The sequence below is a fragment of the Panicum virgatum genome, chromosome 2N, assembly GCF_016808335.1.
Source record: "Panicum virgatum strain AP13 chromosome 2N, P.virgatum_v5, whole genome shotgun sequence".
Taxonomy (NCBI): Eukaryota; Viridiplantae; Streptophyta; class Magnoliopsida; order Poales; family Poaceae; genus Panicum; species Panicum virgatum.
In genome coordinates, this window is record NC_053146.1 from 21,850,782 (window position 1) to 21,866,788 (window position 16,007).

General features: G+C 44.8%; 1 protein-coding gene and 1 pseudogene across 1 annotated transcript; one reads left to right on the forward strand and one right to left on the reverse strand.

Moving 5' to 3' along the window:
- Positions 1-4,355: 4,355 nt before the first annotated feature.
- LOC120660056 lies at positions 4,356-10,932 on the forward strand (annotated as a pseudogene).
- LOC120660055 (histidine--tRNA ligase, chloroplastic/mitochondrial-like) lies at positions 10,795-15,473 on the reverse strand. The gene is made up of 10 exons (XM_039938394.1): positions 15,042-15,473; positions 14,821-14,909; positions 14,581-14,710; positions 14,398-14,490; positions 13,968-14,042; positions 13,205-13,322; positions 12,431-12,573; positions 11,888-12,016; positions 11,419-11,579; positions 10,795-11,347 (listed from the first exon to the last, which is right to left on the reverse strand). Exons 1-10 carry the CDS (start codon positions 15,426-15,428, stop codon positions 11,209-11,211), a joined length of 1,464 nt encoding a protein of 487 aa, XP_039794328.1. The 5' UTR covers positions 15,429-15,473; the 3' UTR covers positions 10,795-11,208.
- Positions 15,474-16,007: the final 534 nt, after the last annotated feature.

Here is a 16,007-nt window from a genome sequence, read left to right on the forward strand (position 1 = left end):
CTTAATACTGAAAAGAGACTGAAAACTGAAATAAAAGAAAACTCAAAATTTAGCCCAAAACTCAAATTGACCCAGTAGCGGCCCGCTAGCGCACGGCGCACTCTCAATCGCGCGGCCCAAACGACGCGCGCGCGCTCAGCCCAGCAGGAAAAAGGGGCACGACACAATGCAGCGCGCCGCTCAGCACTGCGTTCGGCTCGCGCGCGCACGGCTCAGCGCGGCGGCTTGGCTAACGGCGCGTGGCAGGGGCTCGGCTTAGCGGCTCAACTCAGGGGCAGCTCGGCTAGGTGGCTGAAAGCGGAGGCGGCGGCTTAAGGCGTCCCAATAGCCTTTTGAGCCCAGCAACCGACGAGCAGGCCGCCAATCCGGCCCACTGCGGCGCGCAACTCCCCCCTTTCCCTGAGGCGATCTGAGCCGTTGGCTCAGATCCGACGGCTGAGAATAGCTCGGGATGGGCATAAACAGGGAAAAAGTCTACTTAACCCCCTGAACTATCAGTGGTAGTCTACTTCGCCCCCCAAATTTCAAAACTGTCTACTTTACCCCCCCCCCCCCCCCCCCCCCCCGCCAAACTATCCAAAACCGGTCAAATAACCCCCTCAGGCGGTTTCGGACGGCGGTTTGCTACAGTAACACAATTTTATCTTCTTCTTTTTATTTATTTCCAATAAATCTTTGAAAAATTATAGTAAATAACAGAAAAATTATAAATGAAAAATGTAATTTTATTGGACTCCACATGAGTAGATCTACACAGTGAGCATATAATATGGTATAGTTTTGTACAAAATTTTTTATGTAGCTTTAGATCTATACTTTTCTGTAATTAATTATAATAATTCATATGTGCAGCTTCTATGGTCCAATTGGGGTGAAATTTTTTTGGTAGAAAAATTATTGTATTCTTGAACTGTAGTAAAAATTTCATACTCATTGGATCAATTATAAATTAGTAATAGATTTAATAGATTTGGAGCATAGATTTAACGAGCATAAAACTAAATAAATCTATAACTAGATTATACATGGTCCAATGAGTATGAAATTTTTATTACAGTTCAAGCATACAATAATTTTCTTACCATAAAAATTTCACCCCAATTGGACCATTGAAGCTGCACATATGAATTATTCTAATTAATTATGGAAAAGTATATATTTAAAGCTATATCAAAAATTAGATTTTTCATTTTATGATTTTTCTATGATTTACTATGATTTTTAAAAGATTTAGTGGAAATAAATAAAAAAGATAAAGATAAAATCGTGTTGCTGTAGCAAAACCGCCGTCCGAAACCGCCTGAGGGGGTTATTTGACCGGTTTTGGATAGTTTGGAGGGTAAAGTAGACGGTTTTAAAGTTGGGGGGTGAAGTAGACTACCACTAATAGTTCAGGGAATTAAGTAGACTTTTTCCGCATAAATAGCCGAAATTTCGAGAGGGAACCCTAACCCTAACTCATTTGATCCCCTCCCCGCGAGCTTCACGGGTGCTGGGGCAGTGCCGGCGGCACGGTCGTCCGCCGCTTGCCACGTGGCTCAGTCCGGCCCCGTGCGCGCCTCTTCTACAGATCTGATGGCCGGAGCTCCGCGGGCCCTCTCTGCGGCACCGCGTGCGTCTCGCGCACGGGCCGCCGAGGGGCTCCGCCGGAGCTCCATAGCCGGCGGCGGCACGAACTGAAGGCCAGCGTCGGCGCAATCTAATGGCGAGGCGCAGCGCAACTGTTGCCCGGCAAGGGCTCAAGCTGAAGGCGCGGCGACGACGCTACTGATGCGCGAGCGAGGCCAGGGAGCTGGCACCGCCTCGCCGAGGCGGTCGGTGCTCGCGGAGGCTCGCCGGCGACCACGCGCAGCGGCAACTGATGTCGCGCACGGACGCCAACCGTGAGGTAAGCCTCCTTATCTTAATCTTACTTAAACTGATCTAGGGTTAGGGTTTGGGATGGGGATTTTCAGGATTAAGCTTTGGTTCGATCTAAGATTTGCAGGATTAAGCTTTGGTTCGATCTGAGATTTGCATCCCCCTCCTTCTAATTTCTTTCTAATCTTACTGAGTGCGAGCTTATGCACGAAATTGACCCAAAACCGAGATGGTTAGTTCACTGACTTAGAGGGAAAACCTTAATTTCTTGAACTAAAACATGAAAAACGCCTAGATAAACTTAGCAGATCTAAAGTTCTAGGCATGAAGGCATTTCTGACTAACTAGAAACACGTGCATGATCTGAAACTTTACTGAGTAGAGCTAAAAACATGAACAAGAACATGCACAGATAGATCTACACCATGAATCCGAACCTAAAGCTTAGGGTTTGTCTAGGAGATCTAACCAGGATTAGGATAGGCGACTGATACCAATTGTTAGAATTAAATCTAACCAAACATAGCACTGACTTAATTAACCAGGATCACTAACCCAAAGTAGATCATTCCTAGTACATTAACTAATGCGGAATGGATTAGATTCGGTTCTATACCAGCGGTAGTGGTGTCCATGGCGCTGCTGGAAGTTGGTGTAGGCGTGACGACGTCTACGGTGTTGATGGCGTCGGGGATGTAGCGTAGACATTCCTTGAGCGTCCTGGCGGTGTAGCGGCGACCTTCAGGACGCCACCGGCACTGTCCCGGAGGTGGTGCTCGTGCTTCTGAGCCTTCCAGTGCTCTGAATGATCGGTGGATGGTGGAATCGATTAGGTTACTAACCCTGGGGTTGACCCCCTCTTATTTATAAGCACTATTGGCCCAAGGCCGAGTCCAATGGGCTTAGGATTGCCTCCCGATCAAGGCAATCGCGGATAGGTTGCTGGGAACCGATCCCTAAGGTTACGGGATGAGATATCCTTCTTTTTCTGCTAATTCTGTTGCTGACCAAGGTCAAACAAAAACAAAACCAACATAATTCATAGGTATCACCGCGTGCGTTTGCACTATCGGCCATTCGCGCACTCCGCACTCGCACCCAGTATTTCTACGGTAATTTCGAAGACAGAAATATACGGTCGATAACACATCGATAACGGTCGAAACCCATCAAAACAATATTTAAAAAACAATAAACATATTAAACAATAAAGCATAACACTAACTATATGACTTGACACATCTCCTATGCAAGTACTGAAGATTCGATCAAGATATTAATCCAAATATCGAACCAATCCGTGATAACTGACACATAGTAGCATGCACGATAGTATGTCACAAATTTGCACACAACATAAGTGATATAGTCATACGTGATCATTAATCAAATTTAAATAGAGACTTAAACATAGACTAGCATGCCATTAAGAATAGTGCTAGTGCAGGTAAGGATGGATTCGGATGTCTATTCGAATGTCAGATTTTTGGTCATTTTTCTTCGATTATGAACAAATAAGATATAGAATTTACTATATAAATTCATAGCTTTGTATTTAACATTGATCTGGTAAAGATTCATAAAAACTAAACCTCAAATTTATCATATATATTCTCAAATAATAGATATAAAAATTCGAATACGGATCGGATACGGATACGAATCTTTTTTCACCTTTTTAATTGTAGGGAGCAAATAATACATAAAAAAATTATACAAAATTTTATTCTTATGTGTAATAATATGCTTGATAATATAAAAAAATTAGCATAAAATTTTAAGCATATCTATTTTAAAATATCAAATTTGTTCAAAGAATTCGGATGTTTAGATCCATCCCTAAGTGCAGGGCCGCAGGCTGCCTATGCCTACAGTTGAACCTCCGCGAGCTATTGGGCCGGGGAAAGCATGTGTTGAGCTGGGCTTCAAATATGATAATACCACGGTAAATTACTGAATAAATACGATATTTTTTTAAAACGGCCGGTAGAGGTTGAAATCGTTTTCGCTTTCAGTTTCAGATAAAAATATCATTTTCATTTTCGTATTTTCGGTAGTCATTTTCATTTTCGTTTACACCAGAATCTCGGTAAAATCTCGAAAACGGTTCCGGTAATCGAAAATTTTCGTTTTCATTTTCAACCCTATCGACGGCTGCTGGAGGCACATGGCGCAGGCACAGCCAAAAACGTATTGACCGACGACCCTCTGCCACTCCAGTACAAGCAGAATAGGTACGTGCACACCCTCCAAACTAAACCCTGGTCGACGACCACAGCTACATTCCATGAGGAGGGGTTGATCTGAGGAAGACATCCGCGCGATCCGTGCCTTCGCATGCCACAGCCATGAGGAACCTCGGGTTGGGTGCCGCGGCGGCTGCCGGCCGGTAGTCGCCGGCGGCGGCGTCATCCGTCATCCGCGCGGCCTGGCGGGCGGTGCGGCGGCACGTGGTGATGCCGGGGCTGCAGCTGGCTGTGTACGTCTGCGCCGCCATGTCGCTCATGCTCTTCCTCGAGCGCCTCTGCATGGCGGCCGTGGTCGCCGGGCTCTGGCTGCAACGGCGGCGCCGCAAACGGGCCGGCCGCCGCCGCCGCCTCTCCGGCTACGACGATGTCCGGAAACGCGTGCTAGACGAGGACGAGGACGATGACCTGCTGGAGTCCGCCGGCGAGGACCGCCGCTGCCCCATGGTCCTGGTCCAGATTCCCATGTTCAACGAGAAACAGGTGAGCGATCGAGATTGCTCTGGTTATTGTTACCGATTCGCGTTTCGCTTCTTCTTTCTTCTTCTTTAATTCTAGCTGCTAGCTAATGTGCCACTGAGTTAAAGCCTGGCTCACTGGTATGGTATGAGTACACCATTGTTTGTTTGCTTGCTTGCAATAGCGCAAGCAAACAAGCGTGAAGTCTTCATGCATGCGAAACAACTGAAAGTAAGGGGAGCGTCGATAGATCTGTCCAAGCATGCATGGCATGATCGATCACCCCAACTAACTCCTCAAGCATGCATGATCTATGTATGTGCGTTTCGTTTCTTCTGTGCAGTTGGTTGTTGCCTCTCTTATATGTACTTTTGTTTGTTTCTCCTCCGTGAAAAAGCTAGAAATTAAACCCCAATGCAAGCTACATTGTTTTCCTTTAGCTTCAACAGTTTCTTGTTTGGTTACCTTCCCCCCACGTCCAAATTAAACCCACAGAAATGAATTGTTTGCATACATGTATATGTAGAGTGAATGTTAGGGACACGTCACCGGCATATCCAGTAGGTGCCTAGGTGGTTACAAACAGGAAAGGCAACGGGCGAGATCCGAGGTCAACTCTCGCGCTTGTAGCTAGCTATTCGAGATGATACCAAGATCTAAAACATCTCCAGGAGTCCCTCACTCTCCAATAATTTTTTACTATTGTAAAAAATATATATTCCAGCAGTACCCCAATGCATCTTCCTTCTCCAATAACTATTGGGATGTTCCAATATTTCATCCCATCTCCCCTCACTAAATGAAGGGTTCATGTTTTTCCAATATGTTGTTGTATATGGACAAGAGTATTGGAAGACTGCAAAAGTAACTCCTCCAATAATCCATAACTGTTATTGAGACATCTTCTAATACTAGTTATTGAGAAAGAATTATTAGAAAATTGCTTGAGATGCTAGCTGGAATTAATCATTTCCGTTTCCCTAATATAATCTTGTTATATCTAGTACGATTTCTGGACATATAGTATATCAGTGTGCATGCTTCCACACTTATTATATATAATATATGTATATCTAGAGCAGTCAGTTTATTGCTTGATGATCCTACAATAATAGAATTAAAACACGCGCGCGCGGACTACGGCCAGGTGTATCGGCTGTCGATCGGGGCGGCGTGCGGGCTGTCGTGGCCGTCGGATCGGCTGGTGATCCAGGTGCTGGACGACTCGACGGACCCGGCGATCCGGGAGCTGGTGGAGGTGGAGTGCGCGCGGTGGGCGGGCAAGGGCGTGCGCATCCGCAACGAGAACCGCAGCAACCGCAACGGGTACAAGGCCGGCGCCATGAGCGAGGGCCTCCGCGAGCCCTCACTACCAGAAAACATCAGCCATCGGCCCAGGCAAAAGATACCAGCTGCTATTGTAGCCGGTACTTGGACCAATCTAGTGGAGGACAATTGGCACCGGGTGATGGTTCCAACCGGTTCCAATGCGTCAGCATAGGAACCGGTTTGAACCACCACCCGGTACTAAATGAAGGCGGCGCTATAGGCATCGGTTGATGGTAATAACCGGTTCTATGGTGATGAAACATGGCAGTTGCCAGGAACTCGGGCCTAAGGCACCGATTGGTGCATTGACCCGGTGCTATTGAACAAAATTTAGCACCGTGTCATTGAAACCAACCGGTGCCTTTGGCCTGAGCCTATAAATACCCTAGCCCCTCCCCCCTCAAGCTGCCGTGAACTCACTGTTCATGGCAGCTGAGTGAGGTGAGGGGAGGTGAATTTTTGCTTTTTTTGAAAAAAAGGTTAGTTATTTTTCTTTATAACTTAGCAATTAATTTTTAGAAACAGTTATTACTCGCTTTAGTTTATACATGTGATAATTATTTTTATTTGTAGCATCTTATTGTAGTTATATGCATTATCAATTTATTTTATATTTGAATACTATCAAATTATTGTATTTATATGTTTTATCAATTTATTTGATAAGTGAATAGTATCTATTTATTATAGTTATATGCATTATCAATTATATAAATATATTGTTATAAATTGGTAGTATGAATGAACTATTTGTACAGTACAATGATGTATATAAATGTATTGTGAATTCAGATGAGTCGGCAATGAATGTACATGGCCGACCCGCGTTCAAAGGAATTCATGGATGGCGTGCATGAATTCATAGAAGCGGCTGAGAAACACAAGTATGGCGGTTTCGTTCGTTGTCCATGCAAATTCTGTAAGAATGAGAAGGATTACTCATCATCAAGAACCATCCATAGTCACTTGTTCAATAGTGGTTTCATGCCGAACTCCTATGTTTGGACCAAGCATGGCGAAAGAGGAAGTGTGCTAGATAATAATGTAGAAGAAGAGGACAGAATTCCTGACTTTGCAGCCAATTATAATTCTTTTTTCAATGACACTGCAATAGGTGAGCCTGAAGAAGATACTGAAGGATACGTTGTAGAAGATAATCTTGGTCAGATGCTGCGCGAAGTTGAGGAAAGGGCCCACACCGCCATTTCCACAACCACCTCCTTCACAACCGTCTCCACAACCACCTCCTTCACCGACGTCCCCACAACCAACCTCCTTCACCACCGTCTCCGCCGGCGCAAAGGGCCACGAGTACTCTAACTCCTCCTGACCCAAAAAAAGGAAAGAAAAAGATAGCATCCCTCCCAGCGGCTGGACACTCAAAGAAGAAGCAGAAAACGGTCGAAAGAAAATTAACCTACGAGAAAACTGCTGAGGAGTTGGAAGAGAAGACTGCTCGATATATAAAAGAACAATTGAATCCTAAAGTCCCCCCGCCGAGGGAAAAGGTACCTCTAGAACTAGGGAAAAAGCTTCTCGCAAACCTAGACAACCCACCAAAATCGAAAAGCTTACCCTCGGACTATGATCGTACTCTGACAAAAGCACACAAGGTGAGAAATCTGAAGAAAAAATGTGGCAAGACCATTTCTCAGCTTCGCACACAACAAAAAGAACTCGAGCCCCTCCGGGTGACAGGGTTGTCACTCCTACACCCGACGGACGTACAACTCCAGGCGGACCTACAGGCCGCGATATTTCTTTCTGAAACTGGATTAAAGCTAGAGGAGGCAACGGGGCAAGAGGAGGCGGAAATCCCTGTCGCTCCCATTCTTACTCCATTCTAGCATGGAAAACCTTTTGTTACTGAGGAAGAGGAGAAAAGTCTAGGCACACAGATGTTCAATTTGCATAGATGGTACCTGCGAATGTCGAATGACCAAGGGAAAATGTTTGGAGTCAAGTATCGTGACCATGATTTCTTCCGCGGGGAGGAGGACTTCTGGTGTACTTCGAAAATTTATATCACATTTACCATCGACAAGCCCTCGACACCTCTATCATCACCATTTGGGTTTTGTAAGTATCACTTACCTCTACATTAATACTTTTTGTTAACAAGAACATAATTATATGTGTGCATTATAAAATTTCTATTGTATCGTTTAGACAGGAGACCCAAAGAAGCCGAAAACATGGATGACACCATCAGATCGGCTTCATGTCTCCTTTGCTAGTCAACCAGAAAGTGCTCAACGAAAATTACAAGGAAACGTGACAAAACATGTACGATTCGTTAACTAGGCAAAATTACAAATTCTATATATTCATACCATACAACTTTGGGTAAGCCTTGGTCGACTCAATCCTCTGTTATATTACTAAATAAATACTAAGTCGCCTAATGCATGTATGTATATATCCTATCTATATCCGCAGTTATCATTGGATTTTACTTATACTTCCCGTAGAGACCGGCAATCTTATAGTCTTTGACTCAATGAGAAATCCAAAGTCCGCAATCCAACATATCCTACACCCCTTGAACAGGTAAGTTCAGTTTGCACAATTAAATCTTTTTTCTATTAATAACAATTCCTGAATAGCAAATTTAACTTTGAGCGCAGGGTTTGGAAAAAATTTGTGAAAAATAACAAAGGACGTGGTCAATGGAGGCCCGAACTGAACGTTAACATGGATTATCCGGTATGTTGATTCATAAAGATTTGTCTAGTTAAGTATATAATCCCAAATTGTTCTAAATTGAGTAATTTATTTGTTTCTCCATAAATGTGCGAGACAACAACAAGGAACTGATTGGTGCGGGTACTACGTATGCGACTACTTGCACATCATGACTCCATGCGGGAAGGCTACTGATGAAGACACGAGAGTACGTCCAAACCGTTCACTAGTATATTTTCATAATTGTAGTAACGCACATGATGTTAATCCTTTTTTCTAAATGATAGATGTCTCAAATGGGGGATGAATGTTACTCTACTGATCGGATCAACGCCGTGTGCGAGCAGCTCGCCGGATTCATTTTGAACGAGAACTTGGATCCTAGAGGCGAGTTCTACCACGACGGTCCCATCCATAGAGGACTTCCATCGACCTCCTGAGGGGACCAGTAGTTGGACTACAAACATGACTTGTACATTTGTAAATATTTTTAAACATTATGTCTTGATGTTTGTAAATTTGTAAATATATTAGTTCATCTAATTAACTTAATTATATGCTCGCATTTCACTTATAGTCAGTTTTTCAAATATTCTCTGAAAACGAACACGAACGACTAATGAACGTATAGTACTGTAGAGGTTGAGTGCGTTTAACAATTATAAAAGAATAAACAGTAATAAATATAACAAACAAAACTGGATTTGGGAAAAAAAGAGAAAAGGTCATTGGTACCGGTTGGAAAGACCAACCGGTATCAAAGGGGCTGCCACCTTGCGTCAGCGTGGCAGCCTCTTTGGTACCGGTTGGTGTTTCCAACCGGTACTAATGGAAGCCTAAGGCACCGGTTGAAAAATCCGGTGTCTTAAAATGAGGTCATTGGTCGCGATTGCGGGACACTGGTTGGGAAACCGGTTTCTTCCTTCTCGGCTGGTGCTGAACGCTTTCTAGTGCCTACGCCCGGGCCTGCGAGCTCGTCGCCATCTTCGACGCCTGACTTCCAGCCGGACGCCGACTTACTCCGCCGCGCCGTGCCGCCGCTGCTCCGGGACCCCGGCGTGGCGCTCGTGCAGGCCCGCTGGCGCTTCGTCAACGCCGGCGACTGCATCCTCACGCGCATCCAGGAGATGTCCCTCAACTACCACTTCGCCGTCGAGCAGGCCGTGGGCTCCGCCTGCCACGCCTTCTTCGGATTCAACGGCACGGCCGGCGTGTGGCGCGCCGCCGCGCTGGCCGACGCGGGGGGCTGGAAGGAGCGCACCACCGTCGAGGACATGGACCTGGCCGTGCGCGCCAGCCTCCGCGGCTGGCGCTTCGTCTACGCCGGCGACCTCGCCGTGCGCAGCGAGCTGCCCAGCACCTTCCGGGCCTACCGCTACCAGCAGCACCGCTGGTCCTGCGGGCCCGCCAACCTCCTCCGCAAGGTGCTCCCGGAGATCCTGCGCAGCGACCGGGTCTCGCCGTGGAAGAAGCTCCACCTCCTCTACGCCTTCTTCTTCGTGCGCAAGGTGGTGGCGCACCTCGTCACCTTCCTCTTCTACTGCGTCGTCATCATCCTGGCCTGCGTCCTGGCGCAGGGCGACGTGAGCCTGCCCAAGTACGTGGCCGTGTACGTGCCGGCGGTCATCACGCTGCTCAACGCCGTCTGGCGTCTGCACGCCCAGGTCCGGACACCTGCTCGTCTTCTGGATCCTCTTCGAGAACGTCATGTCCTTGCACCGCTCCAAGGCCGTGGTCATCGGCCTGCTGGAGGCCAGCCGCGCCAACGAGTGGGTGGTCACCTACAAGCTCGGCGGTGGCACGACGCCGGCGGTGGCACGACGCCGGCAGTGGCGAGGAAGAAGAAGAAGCAGCAGGAGGAGGAGGTGCGGAGACGGGAGGTGCACGTGCTGGAGCTCGTGATGGGGGCGTGCCTGCTCTACTGCGCCGTCTACGACATGGTCTTCTTTGGCCAGGAGCCCAGGACCACTTCTACTTGTACCTGATCCTGCAGTCGGCGGCGGCCTTCATCGTCGGTTTCGGCTACGTCGGCGCTTCAGTGCCGGCAGCGCCCTTTTGAGACAGACACACCGACTGCCGACGACGATTCAGTGGCTGTGCAGGATCCACATTCACTATCACTACATTTTCTTCCTCCCTTAAAAAGAGAGGCAGGTTTCGACCGCGCCCCACCGAAAACAAGAATTCTTAATATAACGACGAGCAGGACTGGAAGTCAGGGCAAGGGCCTCGCATTGTCTCATTGTCTGAATAGTTTGCTGTTACAGCAACAAGCTACTCATGGCACGTATCTGATAAATAGTATCTTTCTGTAGGCTATTCTAAGTGTTATAAACCCCAAGTTGTTACATCAGGTTAAACTCCAAGCTAGCTAGCTCCTGTTTCATGTGATCCGTCCCAACTCACCCCTCACCAGCATTATCCAAGCAAGCCTGACCTAGCATTTTTTTAACAATAACTCCCGATGATGACTCTTTACACTAAATTACTGGAACCAAACAAATGAAGATACAACTCTGACAGCAAAGGTTCATATCATGAGCTGTATCTATTCCACGTATATATGCATCTACACAACTTAGCAAGAAAACATGATGTTCGGAACTTAAGTCCTCTAATCAGCAAAAGCTCACTCTAGGTCGCCTGCCTTAACCTCAAATTCTTCCCTTGTTGATAGTATTTTTACACGAACCATACCACGCTCCCACTCAGAATTTCCAACCAATATCAGCCTGCTAGCATTGATCCTCTCCGCGTGCTTAAATACCCTGGTAGTAGCGAAAGGGATGTTTCAGACACAGCATATATATAGAAAGGGGGGAAATGCTATAATATATACCATTTGAGACGCTTGTCTTCTACAAGGTCAACAGCTCGTCCTTTCTTCCTTAGCGAAGAAGCAATACTGGATGCTGGTCCTTCAAGCTCTTCATCCAAAGGGAAGACAATGTCATCTATCTGACGTGACATATCAGGCAACAGACCCTTTTCTTTCAGCAGCTGTCAGAATGCAAAATTCATTACAATAATGTTAGTGTCACTCTCTTGAAGCAGTGACTCAAGATAATGTAAAACTGCAAATAATAATTTTGAGAAATTCAAGTTGTTAAGTAGTAGATATCTTATTTCCGTCGTCCACTTTGCATGAATTAGCACACAGCTAACACTTGTGATGCTTATTGTCTTGAATTGGTTCTGTTTTTAAATTCATACTAACAGGAAGTAGTCTCTATCTTCATTAAGCATGTATATCTAACTGTTTGATTCTGTAAAGAAAGAAACCAAAGACAGGTTAGAACATGGCATACTTCCACTATAACAGCGTCTCCAAATCCAAAGCCACAAGCTGGAATATCTTCACTTCCAAATGTTGAAAGCAATCTATCGTACCTTCCACCACCGCAAATTGCTCTAAGTTTTCCTTCTCTATCAAATGCCTACAAAAGTGGCATGCAAATGATGAAGCAGAATATATTTAGCCAAAAAAGGGAAAAAGAAGGAATGGCACATCATCTTAAAGAAGCCTGATATACTCTATGATAACGAAATAAGTTATCAAATCAGGCATCTATATTAAATTGTTTTATCAAATTTTAACCTGCCATTCTGCATGGACAATGTATAATCTTTGCTTAAGCAATTAGAACAATGCTAAGTAAGAATACAAACCATGGCATTAAACATGGGAAAACCTAGCAGATATTATTCTGTAGACACAGTACATTATTATCTGAAAATGAATAAAATCTTTTCAAATAAGCTTCTGTTTACAGTTTGATGCTAGCAGTCCTGCAGTTGAACCAATAGGTTTCACAAATTCAGACATGAGAAAGAGATGAGCTGAAAACTACCTCAAATACAATTCCTGTGTAGTATGCAAGGCCACGGACCACTGATGCGTCAAAACAAATCCAATCAGCATAACCATATTGCTCCGCAAATGAGAAGAGTTTCTTCAAGTCAGCAACAGCTTCAACACCAGAGCCTAGCACCTCTGCATTCATATTTAAACAAGAACCTTTGTCAAAATGTCCATCAATGAATATTATTCATTAAAATTGAGAGCAATTGAGATTGCGTGGAATAATAGATTGGGTATATAATGCATGGGATGTATTGCATTGAGCCTCTAGGATGAATATATAGGAGTACATGGCTTGGAGGGCAAGTAGCCTCTCCTAGAGATAAGGAAGGTTATCCCGGGATTACAATTAATCCTAAACTAATCATATCCAAAGTTGCCTAATATACTCTAACAAAAACAATCATTTAAATATGGATAAAGAAAGCCAAAATTATCAGCTTAATAACAAATTCAGCTCAAAGACCCCAGCACATAATTTTAATAAATAGTTTTTAGATAATACAATTAACAATTTAGCTACATTACCTTAGGTAATATTCAAGAAAAGGTATATCATATACTCCCTCCATCCCAAATTATTAGTCGTTTTAGCTTTTCTAGGTGCATAGCTTTTGTTATGCATCTAGATATCTATTATGTCTAGGTGCATAGCAAAATTTCCGCACCTAGAAAAGCCAAAACCACAAATAATTCGGGATGGAGGGAGTATCATATAGAGCATGCATAATAACAAGTCAAGCACCAAAGGCTAGGAGAAAACCTTCAAGCTTGGACAATGACTTGAGCGAAAGCACTTCAATGATACCCTGGACAGCTTCAGATGACAGCCCAGTTGACATCAGTTCCTTCTCAATTTCTTCCCTAGTCAATTTTCCCAACTGCAAATGATCATCTTAGAATCCAAGACATGTAATAATACCAATAAAATTATAGCAATAAACAAATAAATTAATGTATGGTATTCATCAAATTGTTACAATAAATACAGCAGTGATAATCTGTTGCACAGTTCAATAATTGTATAAAAGCACTGAGGCTCTGTAATAAATGTTTACTGGTTACTTCCAATTTCATGATAAAGATAGTCATGAGCTAATAAGGGCTAAATTTATCAGGTTATCCAGCTGTTCACTCACATGATACAAGCATGGGTACAATCAAATGGTCCATATCACCATCTAATGGACCAACAGGTGCTCTTGGTAGCAAGTGCCGAACTACTAAAAAGCAAAAAATGTTTTGGAGTTGAGGGATGTTTTCTGAATTCTAACAAGAGCTGAGGGGGGTTTAAAATAACTTGTTCCATTACAAAAAAGAAATGCCAGTTATCTAGTCCACTATTAAAAGTGTTGAAGCTGAAGAAGATATACAAATCATCCTACTTTGATTTGCAGTCTGATGTTACAAGTTACCACAACTTGTCAGCTCACAAAGCTACAAACAAAATACAATAGGCAAGAAGACAACATAGTATAACAATCAGAAAAGAACATGTGTTATATTACTAATAAAGTTTAGCATACCTTATCAACAATAACACAAACTTCAGTGAATAAATGTTCTGGTATGGAATACATGTTCAACACAGCCTGAAGAACCTGGAAAAGGCAAATAATAATCAGCTAGAATGAAAAGAAAACACATGCACTGGCATATATGAAGATGTTTTCAAGTTGCATCTGCATCATTCAGATAGGCCAATTCCCACTGGAGTTCCACCTCCTTGTGAAATAGGTGGAATGAAAAGGACAACAAAATAACATGGTCATGTACCAAACAAATTTGGTAACTCAAATTTAAGAGTTAACTGTGACAAATAGCATACCAACAAACATTACGAATTTACTTTTGGAGGACATACAGCCAAGACAAAAGGACAAAAAACATGAAATGGGAGATATTGAGGATAAGGTGAACTCAGATGGATTGATAATTGAGTGACTGAAAGATTACCTTCCTGCTGGACACCCTGATCCCCACATCTGAAGATGTAATTCCAAGGCGTTGAAATAGGAGAACAATAGCCTGAAGAAGCTCAGCCTCGGCCTGAATTTGAATAGTGGCATGGGAATGCTGAATCAATTCAAATATACAAGCATAGCAGCTTCAGGAATCAGCAAAGGAGAAGGATGATACCCGAACTTTAGGCACACCAAAGATATCCATATTCCATTGGTAATGCTCCCGTCTTCTTCCTCTGGTCATTCGCTCATATCGCCAACATTGTCCTATAGTAAACCATTTCAGTGGAAGGGAGACTGATTTTCTAGACAGAAGAAGAGTAGGCGAAAATCACATTCCGACGGAAGTAAGTAGATAGGTTCTAAGCATGAGAATGGGTGAGAATAGAATAGCAAAGGGCAAAGGCATACATACCCTTGCTTGATGACTAGGCGCGCGAGGGAAGGGGTGATTTCAGGCCTGAGAACAACACGGCGACCTCCTTTATCCTCGAAGTTGTAGAGCTGCGTTGCAGAATCAATAGCAAAATTATACTACATGACTCAAATTCACAAATCAAAATGGGCTTATCCGCCTAATAACAACAATGACGATGGTAAGAACAGAAAATAGAGGGAGAAAAAAAAAAAAGAGACCTGCTGCGTGATCTCCTCCCCTGCCTTCCGGATGAAGAGCGCCTCCGACTCGAGGACGGGGAAGTCCACCTCCTCGAAGGTCATGAGGCGGGAGACCTCCCTGAATTGGTCGAACAGCCAGGTGCGGAGGCGCATGTCCTCCGGCGGGAAGTCCCGGGTGCCGCGCGGCGGGTTGACGTCGACGACGCCGTCAGCATCAACATGGGTCGAGGCCTCGTCGCCGTGGGTCAGCGTCGAGGAGGATGCGGAGGAGAAGAGGCGGCGGCGGCTGTGGCTGTGGACGTGGCGGCGGGAGAAGGAGCCCGCGAGGCAGGTGGGGCCGAGAGGTACGCGCGGGCGGAGGAGGAGGAGGTGGCGAAGCGACGGCGACGACGACCACGCCGCCATCGATTCGACTCCACTGCTAGATTGGAGCAGCAGCAACAGGCAGGGGAGGCCGCGGATGGTGGAGCGGAGATAATACGATGCGGGTAGGCATTTGGGCTGGGCTGGGCCGAGCCTTACCAGGCTGAGGCCCATTAACGATGTAATTTGCTGGCGTCTTTTTTATTTTTATATTTTTGAAAAATATTTTTTACAGAAATATATTTTCAATTTCACAATTTACAGTTTTATACCCCTACCGCCCGGCAGGGGGCGGCAGAGACTTATATGTAAATAAAAAAAATTATTTGCGCGGAGACCCTTGGCGGGAGCGCCCCCTGCCGCCCGGCAGGGGGCGGCAGGCTCCCCCTCCCCGCAGAATGCGCCATTAGATGTGGTTTTAGATATTTTGGATACAAATAAAAACATTAGTAAAGTATATGAATATGAAAAGTATAAGTTAGCAATTCATATACATTGTGTACCGATCGGGATATCTTCGGTTTGCTTTCAGGACCAGGCCTTTTGGATGACAACTACAGCGTTGGTGTACGACGTTTACATTGAGGCTCACTGCCCGGACAGAGTCAGGAGACAGTTCGG

Coding starts and splice junctions, on each gene's coding strand:
- LOC120660055 (XM_039938394.1), bottom strand. CDS start 15,428: ATGGCGGCGTGGTCGTCGTCGCCGTCGCTTCGCCACCTCCTCCTCCTC. Junction 14,491..14,580: donor TTGGTGTGCCTAAAGTTCGG/GTATCATCCTTC, acceptor ATTCAAATTCAG/GCCGAGGCTGAGCTTCTTCA. Junction 12,017..12,430: donor ACACAGGAATTGTATTTGAG/GTAGTTTTCAGC, acceptor CCACTTTTGTAG/GCATTTGATAGAGAAGGAAA.